This window comes from Cyclopterus lumpus, chromosome 2 (assembly GCF_009769545.1).
Source record: "Cyclopterus lumpus isolate fCycLum1 chromosome 2, fCycLum1.pri, whole genome shotgun sequence".
Taxonomy (NCBI): domain Eukaryota; kingdom Metazoa; phylum Chordata; class Actinopteri; order Perciformes; family Cyclopteridae; genus Cyclopterus; species Cyclopterus lumpus.
The window spans coordinates 6,896,622-6,916,106 of record NC_046967.1 but is presented as its reverse complement, the minus strand read 5'-3'; the positions used below and the strand labels follow the sequence as shown (position 1 = coordinate 6,916,106).

Genomic DNA, 19,485 nt, shown 5'->3' with positions numbered 1-19,485 from the left:
TGGAAAGAGAATCGAACACACCAGAGTGAAGCGGACTTAGTATCTCAAAATAATGAATTAACACAAATGTTCTTTTATGACTCGATTTTATTGAATTGGGTGTCCTTGACGAGGCCCTGGACTTCAGGTACTTCACGAGGTTCCCGTCCAAACGCGTCTTCTGGAGGTCCTTTGAGCCCTCAGCATCCAGGATGGTGTACTGGTCCAGAGCCAACTGGGGTTTCCCATAGAGGTCTATGGATCACTTGACTGCATTTCACACTGATTTGATTACTTTACATGTGATCATTAATTGTCCCTGTTGATTTTATAGTTTTATTATATCCTTTTAATTTAACATTGTTTTTTTAAATTTAATTTAATTTAATTCTGTGGCATAAAGCTCTTTGGGCAATGTCTTTACATTAAAGTGCTAAAACATGAATAATACAACGTATTATTGTGTTATCATTATTATTAAGCTGAAGTTAGATTAACGTGCTTATGTTGATATTTCTTAGAGCAATGTTAAAAAGTCCCCCTCAGACAAAATGTCCTTTTTAGGAAGAATTGTCAAAATAAAACATACCATGCACAACCACTTTTCTATTAACACAAAACTATAAAGAAAGTATTCAAGGCTTAATAGGAAGTTTAGAAATCAAATGTTGTATATTCATATATATCATTTATATATATATATATATATATATATATATATATATATATAAATATAAATATATATAAATATAAATATATATAAGGCTCATTCAGCTACCATGTTTGATACGTGCTGTCGATCACAGTTCTCATACACAGTACACTTAATCACAGTTACAGATGGATCACCATATTCAGAATGCAGGTTTCATGAACACATAAAGGCATTGTTGGAGAGGTGGTCACAGTGGAAATATTCTCTTGGGACGACTCGCTGGCGATAATTCCTCCTTCCGATTCCACGAATTGTTTCTAACTCCTACGGACACTAGCTTTAGTCTGGAGCCAAGTTTATCTTATTATTCCTATGTTTTTTTTTTTAAAATGACGATACATATGGTAAAACACTGTGTGCATATATGTTCAAACATACAGCGAAAAAACACATTTACATTTTAGATTGTAGCAACTAAACATTTTGGCAATGAATATATATATATATATATATATATATATATATATATATATGCACACGTGTTGTAAATATGGTCTCATGTACCTCAGTATTAACTATTCATAGTCTGAACACATTAAAACACCGTCAAAGGAAAAAACACCACCCTCACGTAGTCACTCAGGGGTTATCTGTGTCAGTGCTTGTTAGGATGTAACTTTCTGATGTATTCAGATTCAGTTAACGAGGTCCTCCATGTTTCAGAATACTTTGAGGAGAACAGGTACAATAGCGTCCGTGGAAATATGAAGAGCGCATTGTAAGAACAACATGCGTTTCTCACAAATTGATGATATTAACAAGGTATTTCAGGGGTGGACTTTTCCTTTGACTCATAGTTGAAGTGTGCGATTATGAATCAACGGATTGTTCTTTTGTATTGACGGTCCATTGTTATCATTGTCATCACCATCATGGATCGTTCATATATAATCCAGAGCAGCATCTTTGATCGAGCACTTTCACAGTCTCGTCCCCATCCCACGACTCTGTATATATGCATCAGACAAACGGATTTAGAAAAAACAACAACTACGAAACTACTTCTTTAGAAAAAAAAGGCTAATAATACAAAATAAAAGCACAGTAGAATTTGGCCTTATTGCTTTGCTTTGTTGTCTTTGGGTTTGGCTTGCTAGTCAGGATTTGTAGATTCTGGGGGCAGAGGTCGTGGGGTTAAGAGAAGTCCCACGCGGCCTCGGCGGAGGCCAACACCGGAGTGTGGCAAGACGGGGCCGGGGGGCTGGATACCGGAGGGTCCTCTGGGCTGGTGAGGGGCACTGCTGGGTACATGAGGTTGAGGAAGGTGCCTCTGGTGTGCCTCTTCACCTGTCACAAAACGACACCAACTTTGATGAAACACGGTTAAAGTCAGACTGATTACATGTATTATCTCCCACTGATGGACTTTTATGTGCTGTGCTGTTTAATGTGTGGACAGAGCCGAGAACTAAGAGGCCTAATGAACCCACCTGCTTGAAGAAGGCGTGGCTCAACAGTGTAGATGCGGACGGCCTGTGGAAGACACAAAAAGAACAAACACTCATGCATTACAGTCCGTGTGCTGTAGAGGAATGCAATGACATGGTGTTTGACAATGAGGGCGACTGGTCCTCCAACGCACTGACCTGCGCTCAGGCTGCTGCTGCAGACACAGCTGGACCAGGTTGTGCAGGGTGACCGAGTGGTTTTTAGGGGCTGGGCTCTGAGGTCGGTCGGTAGGAGGAGCGGTGGCGCTGTGCGTCATGCTTCCGGTGGCCACGCTCTCCCCGATGCCAGAGTCCACCCCGGACCGTGACACCTTCAGCCCCCCCAGCGCGCCTAGCGGGAAGGGAGCCACGTCCAGCAGGCAGCAATGGGAGCCACGCAGCTTCTGAAGCAGCATCTGGACAGGGGGGGGGGGGCAAGAATCACATTATTTATTTATATCTATATCTATATAGATATAAATAATATATATATATATATATATATATATATATATATTATATAGAATATTAATAATATATATATATATATAAAGAGTATATAGAGAGAGATAAAGAGTTGAATCACATGTTTTCTGAAAGTTTGAATGGAAGCGTTGCCATTACCTGAGTGGGGGCCATTTCTTGGAAAGGCACCCTGCCGCTCACCAGCTCACAGGCCACGATACCTAGACTGTAGATATCCGACTTCACTCCGTAGCCATGCAGGTCCTACTGAGGGCAACACCGTAGAGGCGAGACAGGAGACATTAGGAATAAGGCACCGACACCGGCGCATTGTTTCTAGATCTTGGGAGTCCTGACCTGTCGCAGTAGTTCGGGGCTGAGCCAGGGCAACAGGGCGGGGCTGTGGTGGGGCATGTCGAACACCGCCCTCATCCTCTTCCCCTCGCGCATCATGCTGTAAACACTGTGGAGGCCAGAGAGGTAGACGCGCCCCTCGCCAGACAGCAGGATATGACTGGCCTTCACCCCCCTGACGGGAGATGAACATGTGGACAGACGTTAAGCATTTTAAATACTTCTCCCCCGTGGTAATACAGATGTTGCCTCCAATGTTTGTCCCGTCTCTGACCGACCGGTGAACGTAGCCCATCCGGTGCAGATATTCCAATGCTTTCAGCGCGCCGTACAGCAGGTACGCTATCAGGGATTCACTCATTCCATCTGGGAAATAAGTTCGGAGTAAGGTGTCCGCAGAGCCTGCGGGCGAGAGACAGAGAGAGAGAAATAAAATAAAGTAGTAAAATAAATAATAAACGCAACTATAAAGTTGCCAAATAAAGAGCTATTGTCTGTCCTTGTGCACAGCACTACATTTTATCATCACCAAATTCAAAGGACTTTAAGGGCAAAACGAAACACAAACAAAGTGAATAGCGGTAGCAGTGGCTGACCGTAGGCCATGAGGGGCGTGAGGACCCAAAGCCGGCAGCAGGAGCTGAAAACCAGGCGAGAGGTCAGCAGGTTGGGGTGACGGAACACCCTGGACAGCAGGACCTCGCTCTGGGGTTTGAGAAAGAATGGGATGTGAACACACCAGGGTGACGGGCATGCCCAAAACAAATATTTTTTAAACCCCAAAATAAGCTTTGAAAAGGGCAGAACCAATTCAATTCAGTGTATCTTGTATAGCCCAGAATCACAAATTACAATCTGTACACATACAACATCCCTGTCCCAGGACCTCACATCGGATCAGGAAAAACTCCCCAAAATAACACAGGCTACATACATGTACTCAGCCAAACATGTCCTTCAAATAAATCAGCACAGGCTCACCATGAGCTGCAGCAGCTCCTCCTCCGTGCACTCGTCCAGGTTGGTTTGTTTGACGGCCACCGGTCGGCCAGTCGGGACGTGGCGCGCCATGTTCACCTGGCTCAGGTTGTTGAAGCCCCTCCCTGTGACACATAGAATTGACTTCAAGCGAAATCGTCCTTCCCCCGGGAGAGGAAACTAGTTGCCTGACTGAAGCGCATGTGGTGGTGTTCTCACCCAGCTCGGACAGCAGCTGGTAGTGGGCCGGCTCAGCTGACAGCCCCGTGATGTCATCGCCACCTGCCGGCCCTTGCAGGGTGTATTCAGACCCGTCGGAGCTCTGCGGTGGGATGTAGATGCACATATATTATGCATTTATATTTTTATATATATATATATATATATCACGTTGCATAAGGGACTCAAACATGGACGCACGTGCGGCAGCTTTAAATGACCTTCATCAACCAAAGACTACTTTGTGCTGAGGTAATGTGTGCGGGCACAGTGGCCGCCAGGGGGTGGCACTGTGACATTCTGCAGAGCAAAAAGGGCTTGGGGGAGGGGGGATGCTTGCAGTTTTTCAGAGGCAGACCGAATCTGGTTCTCTCTCAGCATCAGACAGCCGCAGGTGTTTCTGATGCAGCTTTGTTGAAAACACACATCAGCTGAGTGTGTTTACTGTGCCAGCATTGTTTCTGTATTATCACCACCAGTACATTTTTTTTAAACAGGCAAACTCTCTGGTGAAATCAATCAAATCAATAATTATCGGTGATGCTTTTGAAAAGTGGCCCTCCGGGGGGCTTTAAGTCTGAGCAAAACAACCCCTGATGATGTCATGGTGATGTCATCATGAGACATCGGCATATAGGATCTCATTAAAAAAATCAATATCTGTCGCTCCAATTTTGTCCGCTAATTTTGTGTGTGAGAATATTAAATTGATGGAGCACCCCCTTAAAATGCAGTCTTAACAGCTGCAATGTGATTCCAATAGTCACTGTCCTTAACAACTTAATGGATGACTGAACAGTGGTGATATGTTGAAGAGCATCAGTGTGACGCCGGTCTCTGTGCTGACGGCGTCTTGGCTACTGACCAGGAACTGGTGGCTGATGTCCTCATAGTGCTCCTCTGTGTTCAGGGGCTGGACTTGAGTGTGGGAGATGCAGGAACAGTCCTGGTGAAAGGGGAGGGAGGAGGAGCACAGGTGAGACGTGCCCTACATGACAACGGAAGAGGTGGAGAGGAAAAACATGGGAGCTTCGAGAAAGGAGGGTGATCCACTGGCCAGGGTCAGGGAGGAGGTAAGAGCAGCCAGCATTTGGGGAATATAGTGTAATATATGGTGAGAGCACGATAACAGGCAACAATAAGAGGGAGCCGAGTGACTGATGCGTCCCCACAGAGAAAGGTAAGAGCTGCATACATTAGTAGTGAGCAATGCACAGGAGCAGATCCATCAGGTTTCAAGCCATCTAACAGAATATTTGACATCTTATGGTCTTCAGAAAAACAACATTTGATAATCTGACATACATGTTGGTGCATCGCCACCAGAAAGACTGATTGGCTTTGCTCCATCCCACCAGACCACACATCTTGCTCGGTGACAGCTCTGCAATAACGCACACAGTGAAAGAAAAAAAAAGAAGAAAAAAAAGATATTCTTACCAAGAAAGACATGGAGTCCTTTCGGCGACGGCAAAACCACAGGCTGTGGCATTCATCCGCTCACGGGAGGAGGGAGACAAGGGAGGAGGATGAAGCGCAGCGGTGTAACAGGAGACGAGAGCGTTGATCCCCCACACCACACACACACACACACACACACACACACACACACACACACTAGACTAGATAGCAGCCGGCGTCCGTCCGACCCCAGCCAGCCAGCCAGCCATCCATCCGCGTGCGGCTCACCTGGCGTGCCTCAGGTGATCTGGAGATCTGAGCAAGTGATATGAAGTTCACCAGCAAATTCCGAGTCCGATAATGAAGCCCCCACACTCCCGATGAGAAACCGACATTAAATGCGTCCAGTGTCGTTTGTGATGGGACTCAAATTGCGTTAATCACCAGCCGACACCACTGAACAATTATTAGACTCAATTCCACTTCAAGGTTAAGATTAACTGCAGCCATTTTAGTTTAACAGACGCGACTGTTATTCAAACCCACGGCTAATGTCGCCAGCTAGCTAACACGTAGTTGCGGTTTGGCTGAAAAACTGACGTCAGTTAAAACAAATAGATATTGTATTTACTGTAACGCTATTAACTTGGAGTGGCGTCCCCCTGTGTTGAAAAGAAGTCGCTTACCGTCTCCTCTCGGCTTCAACTCGAGCGCCTCGACGTAAACAAGTTAAAAATACAAAAGAGAGCCTGATATCCTAAACGTTTCGTCTATAAACTCCATAGTGTTTCATTGTTTTTGGGCTGGACAAATTATACGAGCTGCGCAAAAAAGTACCGAGTTGTACAGTCAATACCGAACTGCGCGACAATGTGATTTTTCTCTTTTTTTTTTTTTTTTTTTTTGACAGGACTTTTAATTTGACACCGATTATCGGCGCGGCTTTAAGACGTCACCGAGTTTTCTGTCGCGCGTCGATGACGCGTAACGGTTTGCCATCTCCCTCCTTCCGCTCCATTGTTTCAGGTCTCGGCGAAGGGATAGGCACCGCATGTGAAACTGGAATAACAGATGCTGTGGAATAACACTGACACTGGGTACGTTGTTTTTTATTTTTCATTTTACAATAATTGACATAAACATCCTTTTTGTTTTAATGTCCGCACTGCTGTAAATGCGCCGCGATTGCAACGCAATGACGAGGAACAGGGAAGCTGTCACCGTCTCCTGACTTGTGAAACGTTACGTTATCTGATTCTGAAAACCTAATGAGAATAATAAGAATAAAAATAAGAATCAAAGTTTAAATTCAAGGATATATTGATAAAGGACCAACAACTACCTCTCGTGCTGGTCTGTGGGTTTGACTCATGTAACGGTAACGTGACATGTTAGCTGGCCTGCTAAACATGTTTGTTTATTGGTGTGCTTTTTAATATGGTAACCTTTATACCGAGTTACATATAACAAAAACACGTATACAATCAATGTTGGCTATTTCCGGCTGTTTGTAAAAGTCTCGTTAGTCAACGACGGATTCCAAAAATAGTATTTATTAATAGAACATCTTAATCCTAAAATGTATTTTTTGACATTGAGGTGATCTTGTGGTCAATTCGGCACCGTAACGAAATTACAAAGCAGCACCCCGATTTCTATTTTTGCCAACGTAGAAGATCCTCTTTCAAATACAATTTCTGTAATGGTGAAACCTCTTTTTATAATAATAGTTGTTCCTATATTTAAGTCGTGCTGAAATGGAGAGCAGCTCTTGGTGGATTGATCAGAATGTTTTAATTCACGTGTCTGGACCAGCAAAGCATCTTTAAAGTCTAGGTTTTTCTAATGGATTTCCTACTAATTTCTTCATAGTAGGGTGATGACGCATATGGAGGTTAGTGGTTCTGGATGTTGGCAGCCAGTCCGATCAGCTGAGTATTTTCTGATGTTGGTAATAATTAATATTCTTTTGGCAAGGAATCTCTGCTGATGGCTGAGGTGTCCCGTTATGCAGCTAAAGCCTCTGGTCCAGTCAGTCACATGTTACTTCCAATGTCCTCCTTCTTTTAAATAAAAAAAACGAAAAAAACCCTCAGGCCCTGTCCAGTTTGTCAGATCTAAGACTGCAGATCTTGACATTTCTGCTGCTGCACTTCGTCGTAGGTCACTCTGGATGAGAGCGTCAGCCGGGTGATGGGATTAGACGCGAAGGGACGTGAAGCCTGTAACACGCTGGAGCCCTCACTTGTGCCCAGTGCTGCTGCGTTGTCCGTGTGTGTCACAGTTACTTCCAGGGCTGCTATCTTGCGGCCGTAGCTTCCATTTCACACACTTGTAGGGTGCAGTAATCTGTCGCCAACATTAAGTGGCGGTTTTCCAGATTGAGATCTTGAGGCTTTTTCACAACCACAGACACTAGTGTATAGATTGATTTTTGTTCGCTGGCTCAGACAGTACCGCGCTGCACCACAAGCACAGCGCTGTCTGTCTGTGACAGTGTTACTACTCATGAGATGACTCACAGGCCTCTTGGTCAAGATGAGCCGTGGCATTTTAAATCATCAACAAGCTTCATCTCAAAGACGTTGCTAGAGACATAATTGGTGCAGTGTTTCTTTACCTGGCTCATACTAAGCTATTTAGGATGATTTAATAAAGGCAATATTTCGTGCTTAGAAGATTGCCCCCTTAGACTATATTCATTCCAATACGGGTGTTAATGGGTCAGTACATTTTTATCTCCCAGGCCTCTGATGCTAAACGGCACATTTGGGCTGTAACAGTGCGTGCAAGACATTAATCTCCTTTATGGAATAAACAATTCCAGCTTCAGTGTTACGCAAGCAGAGGATGAATATTGCCCAAGGACTCTTGTCTTTCCACAGGCATGGCTCCACCCACCCACACAGATATGTCTGCCCGCACTAAGGTCAGGGATGCAGATGGTTATGGGATTGCATAAAACTGCATGGTGTCCTTTTTGTAGCTGTCATGAGTTGAAATCTCTGTCCACTTAAAAGAGCACAGATTTGACAGGTTAAGAGCAGTTCAGTCCTGAAATCGTCTCTACAATACAGTGAGGGAGGGTCCACTGTAATTGCATCATGCGACGTGTCATTGACACTAATCACTGCAAGTCATGTGATCTGCTGCTTCGATCATGCCTTTTCCCTTTTAAAAAAAAAAAATAGTTTCTCACAAGCCTCCCAACTTCATGGAGGCACGATGCTGAATGGCCCTTTTTAATTTGAGTTTTGAATGTTTCCTGCGGCAGCGGGTTATTCGGAACTGAAGAAACGTGGGAAAATCTACCAAACTACAATATTTTCCAAATTCTCCACTGGCAGTTCATCCTTTTAAGAGAGAGTGCAGCCTGTCTCCTCCCTTCAGTCATCCCTTTAAGCACCACAGCGTTCCCTGCAGAGACACTCAACAGGATGTGGGCGGCCTCTGTCCCCCCTTAAGAAACATGTGACACATAGAAGGAAATGGAAATATACAGCAGCTGCTCTGCATGTTTCCCACTGTGAATTCTTAATGAGTGACTATATATGTGTTTTTTATGTGACAGGGCAGACGGAAGAGAGTAAAAGTATTGCAGCTTCTTGAGATTTTAAGGCTTTGCTGATGTTGTTTTAAACTGTCAAATCGGAAAGAAGATGTCAGACTTAAGTGTCCACTGTGGGAGGAGTTTTTTCTTTCATTTTCTTTTCTTTACAAGACCTAATTTGACTTGTAAACGCTGTAAATATCTTCATCTGTTTGACATCTAACACACTTCTCTCCTCAGGTAAAGGTGTGCGCGGGCACCACCCGTCAGCGCAGGGACAGGATGTGATGTCACAGCGGTAGCGGCTCCCGGGTCCAGCTTTGTGTTTGCGAGCGGGGGGACCCCCTCCCGCTCCAAGGACGACAGGACATGTTTGAAGTCAAACCCCGGGCGGTGGAGAAGAAGGAGTCGAGCACGGAGACGGGTACGGCGTCGCAAAACATCCCACGGGGCAGTGTGGGCTTTGTGTACATTCTCAAATATTACTCCGCCAGCGTCCCGCTGCCCTGAAGTACAGCGTGTGGGAGTCTTGCTTGATGCTGTGGTTAGCCTCGTTTGTCCCAGAAAACCACATGTTTGTTCAAGTGGAAGAAGAACACACACACACACACACACACACACACACTCACTCTCTCTCATCTCACCGTTTTGCACTGCATCATGTTGACACATAACATAAAAGGCTTGATCTTGTTTTTGATGTCACGCATCACCAGTATTCTAGCTGGCGGTGGCCTCCGGTGAATATTTATAGCGTATAAATATGGCAACCAGGCTCCTACTACAAGCTGTTTTTAATATAAGAATATTTGGTCATAATTCATATAAGCCGAAGTTGTCAAAGCTAAAGGAATAGTTTAACATTGAGTATTTTTGGGAGGGGATGTAAAGGCCCTGGTTTTACCTGGAATCTAGCTGTATCTGCCTGCTGGTCTTCGCGCCACGTCACGTTGGACATTTTCCAATCATGACAGTAGGCCGTATTTTCAATCTGTCCTCTCGCTCCCACAGATGAGGGGCTTGGCAGCAGCGGGAAGCGCTACGGCTCGCTGGGCTCCGGCTCGGCCGACTCCGGCTCCGTCTATCTGTCGGACAGCCAGGACTGGGCGGTCTCCCCCAGCTGCTCCCCGGATGAAGGCCCCACACCGCACAGCGCCATCTCCCCGGTCCTGGCTGAGGAGACCTTCCGCTACATGAGTAAGTGTGCATTTCACTTTGGTGTTATCCAGGGGGCGGGACACCAGGGTCTGTCTTCCGTCTTTTGATTGGTTAAAGCCCGCGGCCGACATCGGCGAGCAGATGGCGTGTGCCCCGGTGCGTTAGACACGTGACGGATTCGCTTCATACAACGCACGGCCTCTGCAATTAAAATCGCAGGGATTTAAGCGTGGATATTATTTGGCACACGGTGGTCATTGTGCCTGTTCCGTCTTTGCTGATGTGCATGTGTGTGAGTGAGTGAGCGAGTGAGTGAGTGAGTGAGTGAGTGAGCGAGCGAGCAAGAGGAATCCAGTGATGCAGCCAGACTTAAGTGCAGTTCAAAGCTGGGGCGAGAGTCACGGGACTGAGGAGGGAGGGATGAAGAGAGGACGGTAGAGAAAGGAGTCGGATAATGCCGGTTTTAAACATTCACAATGAGGAGGTTTACGACAACTTCGCTCTGGAAGGTCAGTGCAGGCGTTAGTGCGGTGCTCGGTGTGTGTGTGAGACGTGTCAGCTCCAATGTCGAGTCTGGAAGGTCAGGCAGAACGTGTGGGTGTGTTTGGGGGTGTGTGTGGGTGTGGGTTCTTTGAAAGACAGGAAGTGGGCCAGTCTGAATGAACGCTTGCGTGTTTACATTCAAACTAGTTTCAGTATGCGGGAACGACTTCCTGTCTGTGTTTTCAGTGCATTATGTACTTCCTCTCTTTCCTTGTTTTTAACAGTTTAATTTGAAGCATACTTCGATCAGACCTGAACACACGCAGGTTTTCAAGGTTAAAGTTTAGTGGAAGATGGTTTTGTTTCCGCGATACTGTACAGGTTATGTGTGAGAGAAGGGGTACAGTAAGGGAGTCTCTGCGTCCTATTCCTGCTTGGTGAAACATTCGCTCCACTTGTGCGGTGTATGATCAAAACTATTAATAGCGCCCGGTGCACTCGGGAAGAGGCATGCCGATGTTCGAGTGCCCCCCAGGAGAGGATGAGTCAGTGTGTGGGGGCTTTGTACGTATTTCAGACGGTGCTGACAGTAGCCTCAATATTCCAATACTCCGATGCGATGGCTCAAGTACATCTCAAGTATCCCAGTCTCATGTCATGTTGTGAAATCGGACCAGGGAGGGGTCTGACATGGCAAAAAACAGAAAGTGGTGCCCCGGGCGGAATTAATTTTGAGGATCAGCCCGCTTCTAATACTTTCTGGTCTTTGACACTTTGACCTCGCATTGCGTGTGTGTGCATGCTGCCTGCAACAACCTCGCAAAACCACGTCAGCAACAGTACGAGACCCGTGGACGCGCTCGTCGTCTCGTTTACAGTAACACCAGAGATGCAGCACGCGTGTAGCAAAGATGGCTCCGTTTGGGCAGCAGAGTGTTATTTTTAACCGCCGGTGACCTCTGGATCTCCGGCGAGCCTCGGATTACCGGACGACGGCTGGCGTCCAAATCGGGCAGCTGCTCCACTCGAAGGCTCCCCTCGCACTGCTCGCTGCTGAAATGTAGCTTGCGCCGCCTCGCTGAGCGCGCCGATGTTTTCAATGATTTTATTTTTAGAGTTGCCACTTCTCTTTGAACAGGTGGAAGGGGCAGCGGCGCGGCGCCGGTGACACCCACTCAGGTGCTAAAAGGCGGACCGGACTAATTGATGTGTAGATTCTCAACACACTAATATGTTGACTCACTGAAGCTTCAGCTTTCTCTCTCTTCCCCCCCCCCCCCCTTCCGCAGCTTCTTTACTTCCTGTCTTTCCTGCCCCATTAGTCTGAAAACCTTCTTTTATCTCTGTCTCTCTATAGCGTATCTTGCCTTGGAGCCCTCTTCCTATTCCCACCCCGGCTCTCAGAGCCTCTCCAAAGGTATCTTCCTCTCTCTCTCTACCTGCCTGCTCTGCTCCATTTAGCTCCAGTGTGTCTCTGCTTTTTCACATGTAGACGACAGCAGACGAGTGTGGGTCTGCTGTCTGCCACATATGCGTGTGTGTGTGTGTGTGTTGTGGCTCCATTACATTCAGACCACATAGCCACGTTGTGGAGCCATTTCATCAAGTGGCATCAGTAGTGTTTCCGTAACGACAAAATTGCAGACCGCACTAGTTCACGACTGGCTGCCACGGTAATGAATTTGAGGAAGTGGCTGCTTGTGGTCCGAATGTTTTTATTAGGTCGCGAGTAAAGTGGAGTGGTATGTTTGGTTTTGTTTAAATGCTCTTGTGTTTGCATGCACGATGTGCACGACAGGCTGTGTGTGTGTCGCTTGATGGTAAAATGTCCTCTTTCTGGACAGTCCTTAGTGCGGATCGCGTGGAGCAGATGACCAAGACTTACAATGACATCGAAGTGGTCTCGCACCTTTTGGCGGAGGTAGGTCGCCCCCCCACCCCACGCCCCACTCACTCGGGACAACTTGTTTGGCGTTATGAAGCGACATCTGATTGGTCTGTGCTCTTATTGGACAGCGGGACAGAGACTTGGAGCTGGCCGCTCGAATCGGTCAGTCCCTTCTGCAGAGGAACCACCTGCTGCAGGAACGCAACGAGGCCTTAGAGGAGCAGCTGGCACAGGCCCAGGACCAGGTAGCCTGCTCACACGCACACACGCTAGGTCTTTGTTTCTATATTTAAAGGAAACGCATTAACCATTTACACCCTCCCTCCGGCCAGGTCCACCAGGTGCAGCATGAGCTCAGCAAGAAGGACGAGTTGCTGCGCATGGTGGCCAGCGCCTCGGAGGAGAGCGAGACCGACTCCAGCGCGTCCACGCCGCTGCGGCAGCCCTGGCTGCCGGGGGGTCCCACGGCCGCCAGCGCACTCGGCCAGCTGGAGTGTCTGCAGAGCAAGCTGCAGGATCTGGAGGAGGAGAACCTGTCACTGAGGTCTGAGGTATGAGGGGTGGTGGAGACACGGTGGGAAGTGGGAGCTTTTAAATCGTGACCGCGTTTTGAGACGTTGGTGTAATGAGCGCTGACTGGTTCCCCCCTCGTCTCCTCTCCAGGCGTGTCAACTGAAGAGCGACACCGTCACTTACGAGGAGAAGGAGCAGCAGCTCGTGATCGACTGCGTCAAGGAGCTCCGTGAGTGAGATGCGCACGTTTTTTACATTCTTGGCCTTGTTTCCCGGAATGCTCCATTTTAACTTTGGTCTGTGTGCCGGTTCCAGGAGAGTCCAACGGCCAGATGGTGTCCCTGACGGACGAGCTGTCTCAGAAGAACGAGGAGCTGCTCAGACACCAGGAGGAAATCTCTCAGCTGCTCTCCCAGATCGTAGAGCTGCAACACAGAGTGAAGGAGGTGAGGAGGCTGGACGGCTGTCCCACCTTACGTACTGTATGGACCATCGGATGGCTGTAGTTTTGAAAGTAAAAAAGACTTTAAAGGCCAGTCTTCTCTTGGACTTAAGACTTGGGATTTGATGTAGCTCTTGTTATCGTGACTTTGGACTTGGTAGTCTTGACTGGGGACTTGACTGACAGGACTTGGTGGTCTCTTAACTTTGGGTCTTGACTTGGGACTGGTCGTCGTTCTTGACTTGGGACTAAACGTGGATTTTGACTTGGGACTAGACGTGGGTATTGGTGGTCTTGATTTGGGACTGGACGTGGGTCTTGATTTGGGACTGGACGTGGGTATTGGTGGTCTTGATTTGGGACTGGACGTGGGTCTTGATTTGGGACTGGACGTGGGTATTGGTGGTCTTAATTTGGGACTGGACGTGGGTCTTGACTTGGGACTGGACGTGGGTATTGGTGGTCTTGACTTGGGACTGGACGTGGGTATTGGTGGTCTTGACTTAGGACTGGATGTGGGTCTTGACTTGGGACTGGACGTGGGTATTGGTGGTCTTGACTTAGGACTGGATGTGGGTCTTGACTTGGGACTGGACGTGGGTATTGGTGGTCTTGATTTGGGACTGGACGTGGGTCTTGACTTGGGACTGGACGTGGGTATTGGTGGTCTTGACTTGGGACTGGACGTGGGTATTGGTGGTCTTGACTTGGGACTAAACGTGGATTTTTACTTGGGACTGGACGTGGGTATTGGTGGTCTTGACTTGGGACTAAACATGGATTTTTACTTGGGACTGGACGTGGGTATTGGTGGTCTTGACTTGGGACTAAACATGGATTTTTACTTGGGACTGGACGTGGGTATTGGTGGTCTTGACTTGGGACTGGACGTGGGTATTGGTGGTCTTGATTTGGGACTGGACGTGGGTATTGGTGGTCTTAATTTGGGACTGGACGTGGGTCTTGACTTGGGACTGGACGTGGGTATTGGTGGTCTTGACTTGGGACTGGACGTGGGTATTGGTGGTCTTGACTTGGGACTGGACGGTCTGTTTAAATGCTTATGTGTGTACACAGCTGGCTCTGGAGAAAGAGGAGCTGAGGATCCACCTGCAGGCGTCTAAAGAAGCTCAGCGGCAGCTCACAGCAGAGGTTAGTCTCTCACCGGAAGTTTTCTTTCACATCGTGAATACTTTAATTTCAACTAAAATACACATCCCAGATGTTTAGGTTTGAAACTTTAACATACAGCGACACTATTTGAGTGACACCGTGCAGCAGATTAATTAATACAGAAATTCTTTAATTGACTAGAATTTATTTTTAAAGATACAATTAAACAAATCATTTGAATACCTTCTTTTTTTTATAGTTTACATGCCTCATTTAAAAAGTGCTTAAATGTTTAATAAGTAACCATGTTAATTTTGTAAATCCATTAATGGGTTTAGATATGTATTAAAGACAATTATATTGACAAATGAAATAATGCATTTAAAGTCTGATTGCATGCCTAATTCAAATATATATTTAAGGGCTTACTGCATACAAAGTCCTTTGTTTGTGTGTGTGTGTGTTACAGCTGGACGAGTTGGCGGACAGGAATGTGGAGTGTGTAGAAATGCTCCATGAGTCCCAGGAGGAGATCAAGGAGCTCCGCAGTAGAAACACTCCCTCTGCTGGCATGAGAAGGCACCTCTCCTACGGCCTCTACCCCATGGTGAGAGACCACCGAGATACACAACACGGCAAAGCTAAATAACGGTTCAAAATGCACCCCCAACAACATTGAGTGCATCCACTATAATGACTTGAACAATTCATTTAAATATAACTTGTGTGTGTGTGTATAGGACTCCCTGGCAGCAGAGATTGAGGGCACCATGAGGAAAGAACTGAGTGTAGAGGAGGAGATTGCCACTCAGGACCAAAGGTCAGAAACCCAAACTTCACCACTGAAGAACCCCATTGGTTCCATTTTCTGCTACTTGACAGTAAAATCCCACTTTGACACACAGACCCATTTGGGCGCGCCTGTGATATACCGAGTCCCCTCTGAACCCCTCTCGTAAAAAGTCAAACTGTTTTTATGGGACCCTTTTAAGCACTAGGTCCAGGACCTTGTCTCTGACCTCATACCTCTTCTCCCTGCAGAGTGTCCCAGAAGCGAGTCTTCCAAACAGTCCGCTCCATCAACGCCTCGGTGTCCCGGCCCGCTTCGGCCACGCCTCCCATCCCCGGCTCAGGACAGAGCTCTCTGGTGATGACCGCACAGCCATTTACGTCCAATCAGGGGTACGTCACCAATATCCCTGCCTCTGTATTTTAACTTTGAGGAAGTCCTTCGCCCCACTTCAGCTTAATAATTAGTGTGTTTTGCAGGGAGGAGGTGCGAATGGGCCAGCCCGGCTGTCCAGGAGGAAACGACCTGACCAGGGCCCTCCACCGGCTGTCGCTGCGACGACAGAACTTCCTCTGCGAGCGCCAGTTCTTCCAGGCGGAGCGCGAGAAGAAGCTGCAGTCCCTGGCGGGCCCGGAAGGCGACGGGGAGGGCAGCGGCTGCAGCTCACCGACGGGCAGCGTGATGTCCTCGTTCTCCAACCTGTCGGAGCTCTCCTTCAGCTCCAGCATCTTCAGGACCTTCCTGCCTGAGAAGCTTCAGATCGTCAAGCCCATGGAAGGTAAAGTGGTCGGCTGATAAAAGAAATCCAGCAAACACGTTTAATGAACTGGTTCCAGTGGATGTTAGGCATTTCTGCTTGGAGAGAAGGTTTCAGTGACTATAAGGGACTTAGTGGTCTGGACTTGAGACTTGACATGGGACTTGGTGGTCTGGATGTGGGACTTGAGACTTGACGTGGGACTTGGATGTCTGAACGTGGGATTTGACGGTCTTCATTCAAGACTTGACATAAAACAATGACCTCATCCTAGTCCCAGTGGATTTTTAGGCATGTTTTACTCAGATAGAAAGTTGCCAGTGATCATAAGGACATTTTGTATTGACTCAAACAGGCTCACTGACACTGCATCACTGGCAGCAGCTGGCCAAACCACACCTGGGTACCATCCTGGACCCCCACCCCGGGGTGGTGACCAAAGGCTTCTGTCCACTGGCTCAGGACGCCGTCTACCGCCTCTCTGACATGGAAGAGGATGCGGAGGACGAGGAGCACAGCGGTGTCCTGGAGAAGGGGGCGGCGGAGCGGGGTAAGGAGGACGATGGTGACGAAGAGGAGGAAGGCGGGATCACCTTCAAGGTGCACTTTACATCCACACCGGAGGAGAGGAGGGATAGAAAGCACTTGGTGCTGCCTCTACCTGTGCCGCCCCTCTCCCCCAACCTGCCTGCTTCACCCGGGACACCTGCCGCTTACTCCTCAGTCAGAGCAGACCTCTGTCTGACCCCCGCACCCCGACACGTTACCGAGAAATCCCCTCAGCCCATTCCAGGAGCCTGCACAACCGTGGTCCAATCACAAAGTCAGGTTTTCATCTCCACGTCAACATCTTCTTCTGGTAAACAACCTGTATTTCAATGACGGGCTTTAGGGTATTACCATTTATTGTTGCCATTATGAATTTGTTTGTCGTTAACTGATTTGTTGTGTGTTTAGTCCAAAATCCAGGGAAGTGTCAGAGCTCCACCTTCTCCACCTACACCTTCACGACCTGTAGCATCCTCCACCCTAGTGACATCACACAGGTCACCTCGAGGTAAGTCCTGATACTTTAGTGTTGATTTGTTTCATTGTGCAGGGATGAGTGACAGGAGGACTCTCTTCTCACCGCGTACCTGTCTTCGTGTTTTGCAGTTCTCAGTCGTCCCTCATGTCCAACACACCCAGCTCCATGAGGACCGGTCCCAGCACCCCCGTGACTCCATGCAGACTGAGTCTGGGTGACTCCTTTCCCCCTCGACGCCCCTCTGTGTCCACCAGCGGCCTGGCCAAGCTGGTCCTGGAGAGGGGCATCTCCGCACAAGTCTCCACTGAAGCCCCTCCTCCGTCCCCAAAGACCACACCCCGGCAGCCACTATTCCGCCTCCTCCCCGGCACACCCCCTAACTCCCCCACCCTCTCCCGGGCCCCCTCCCTGGTGCCCCCGGAGGCCCGCAAGCAAATGGCCGACAACTTCCTCGCCTCGCGGCCCGCAGAGCTCTTCCTCCAGGACGTTTACGGGTTGAACCTGGGCCGCGCCACACACCCCGACCTACCAAGTCCCTCCCAAGAAACTCCGGCCTATGTCCCGTCCCCCAAGTCAGGGCGCGCCAAGCATGACCTCGGCCTGGTGGAGAGGCTGCGGCGACTGGGGTTCACCAAGGTGCTCCAGAGCGCCGAGTCTGAGCCGCGCCAGGAGTCTGCCACCTTCGTGTCGGCAGGCGGGGGGAGCCTCCTGGACGGCCTGAGGCGCAACCAGAGCCTCCCGGCCATGATTGGTGCCCGAGCAGGGAGGTCAGCCAGCAACCCGACACCTCCCCCTCACCCCACCTCCCTGGCCCTCCCGCCACCACCCTGGGGAAACCCAACAGAGCGGCGACGGCATCTCGCCTCCGTCCCCCACGCCCCGCCAAGTTCAACAAAGCGCTGAGGGGGACGGGGCGGCTGGACCACGAGAGGGTAGACACTCCAACCTCTCTTTTACACCTCCCTCCCTTCTGAAGAGGATCCGGGGCATCCGGCGGGCAGAACAACCCCCTCCTTTTTACGACCTCCTTTTTAAAGCACAATTCAACGAAGAATGGAACATTTCGCCATGACGACGCTCGCCATGCGGCTAGTAACAGAGGCCTTAGCTCGCCTCCGGAGTGGGTTCCCCGGCAGTTCAGTAGTTGTTCTGCAAGGCTCTGGATGCTCAGGTGCAGGCATAGGAGGGGGAGGTAAACGGGTAACGAGTACGTGGACGAAGGTTTGTGGATGTGGATTAGTGGAGATCGAGTTATGGTAAAGGAATACGAAGTGAAAAAGTAAGTAAGAGAGAGAGAGAGTGAGAGAGCGGCTGAGCATCCGGGCTATTCCAAGGGCTTCTTCTGGAGTGGGTCAGAAGAGCTTCAGTCTGTAATGAAATAGTATCACAACCATAACCATTATACAGCTTTAAGGTCATCTACAAGTAAAGCATGCACCCGTCGACAGACTGGCGGGGGCCTGAAGGGGCAAGCAAGACCGGGTCTGCCTTTTCCTTTCGGGTCCTTGTGTTTAGTGTGTTTTTTTTAAATTTTTCTTCTTTTTTTAAAAATGGTCAGAGGCCTTAAGTAGAGCCAGCACTGTTGTGGTTTATGTTGCCGTGAGGCCATGTTTGTATATATCAGTTGCACTCGAGTGGGATTTGGAGGTTCTGTTCATTTTGAGGATCACTGCTCGGTTTAAAACATTTCACCGTGGGTTGTTTTTTTTAATGAGAGAGAATTTGATTTTCGGCCTGTGAGACATTCGGGTTTAGTCTGTTAAAAGGAGGAAAGATGTTAACACTTTATTTAGTTGTATATCACATTGTTTATATGGTTCACACACTGGCCAGCAGGTGGGAGTATTCCTGCAGTGCATAAAGAAAGTTCATCCAAATTACTTGTTTATATTCTGTAATATGTTTTTAGATGCCATCATCAACCAGACCTCCCACTCCGCTATCGCACTTTGACTTTTTTTTTGTATTTAATCTTTGGTTTTAGTGACACCACTATTTCTAACATATAATAATAATAATAACCACATAATGAGAATACTGGGACGATAATATTTTTGACATTTGTGGCTTTTTAATTTTTATTTTGCTTTCCCGCAGAAGGGCAAACCAAATTAAGCCAAAAGTGTTTTTCAAGTAATGAAATACTGTGTTTGATTTTTTTTTTTTTTTTTTTTATGCAAAAAAAAATATTTAACAAAGATTTTTTAGTTTTTATGTATGTTTGTC

The 19,485-nt window shown here is 48.0% G+C and overlaps 2 protein-coding genes across 4 annotated transcripts; one reads left to right on the top strand and one right to left on the bottom strand.

Moving 5' to 3' along the window:
- Positions 1-1,147: 1,147 nt before the first annotated feature.
- On the bottom strand, positions 1,148-6,481 carry stradb (STE20 related adaptor beta). The gene is made up of 12 exons (XM_034547213.1): positions 6,225-6,481; positions 5,578-5,853; positions 5,003-5,083; positions 4,138-4,240; positions 3,922-4,043; positions 3,537-3,645; positions 3,219-3,342; positions 2,944-3,115; positions 2,746-2,850; positions 2,281-2,537; positions 2,125-2,167; positions 1,148-1,981 (listed from the first exon to the last, which is right to left on the bottom strand). Exons 2-12 carry the CDS (start codon positions 5,587-5,589, stop codon positions 1,829-1,831), a joined length of 1,281 nt encoding a protein of 426 aa, XP_034403104.1. The 5' UTR covers positions 5,590-5,853; positions 6,225-6,481; the 3' UTR covers positions 1,148-1,828.
- Positions 6,482-6,506: 25 nt separating this feature from the next.
- On the top strand, positions 6,507-19,433 carry trak2 (trafficking protein, kinesin binding 2). 3 transcript variants are annotated; one of them, XM_034547168.1, is made up of 17 exons: positions 6,507-6,635; positions 9,329-9,512; positions 10,100-10,285; positions 12,087-12,146; positions 12,574-12,650; positions 12,746-12,862; positions 12,950-13,168; positions 13,281-13,359; positions 13,446-13,576; positions 14,650-14,724; positions 15,155-15,292; positions 15,426-15,505; positions 15,727-15,867; positions 15,955-16,253; positions 16,588-17,091; positions 17,190-17,289; positions 17,388-19,433. In XM_034547168.1, exons 2-17 carry the CDS (start codon positions 9,458-9,460, stop codon positions 18,160-18,162), a joined length of 3,036 nt encoding a protein of 1,011 aa, XP_034403059.1. In that variant the 5' UTR covers positions 6,507-6,635; positions 9,329-9,457; the 3' UTR covers positions 18,163-19,433. The 3 variants fall into 3 exon arrangements, with proteins under 3 accessions (XP_034403059.1, XP_034403075.1, XP_034403067.1); XM_034547184.1 differs by lacking the exons at positions 6,507-6,635; positions 9,329-9,512; positions 12,087-12,146 and adding an exon at positions 11,868-11,908 and having other exon boundaries at positions 10,174-10,285; XM_034547176.1 differs by lacking the exons at positions 6,507-6,635; positions 9,329-9,512; positions 10,100-10,285; positions 12,087-12,146 and adding an exon at positions 10,292-10,755.
- The last annotated feature ends 52 nt before the right edge of the window (positions 19,434-19,485 follow it).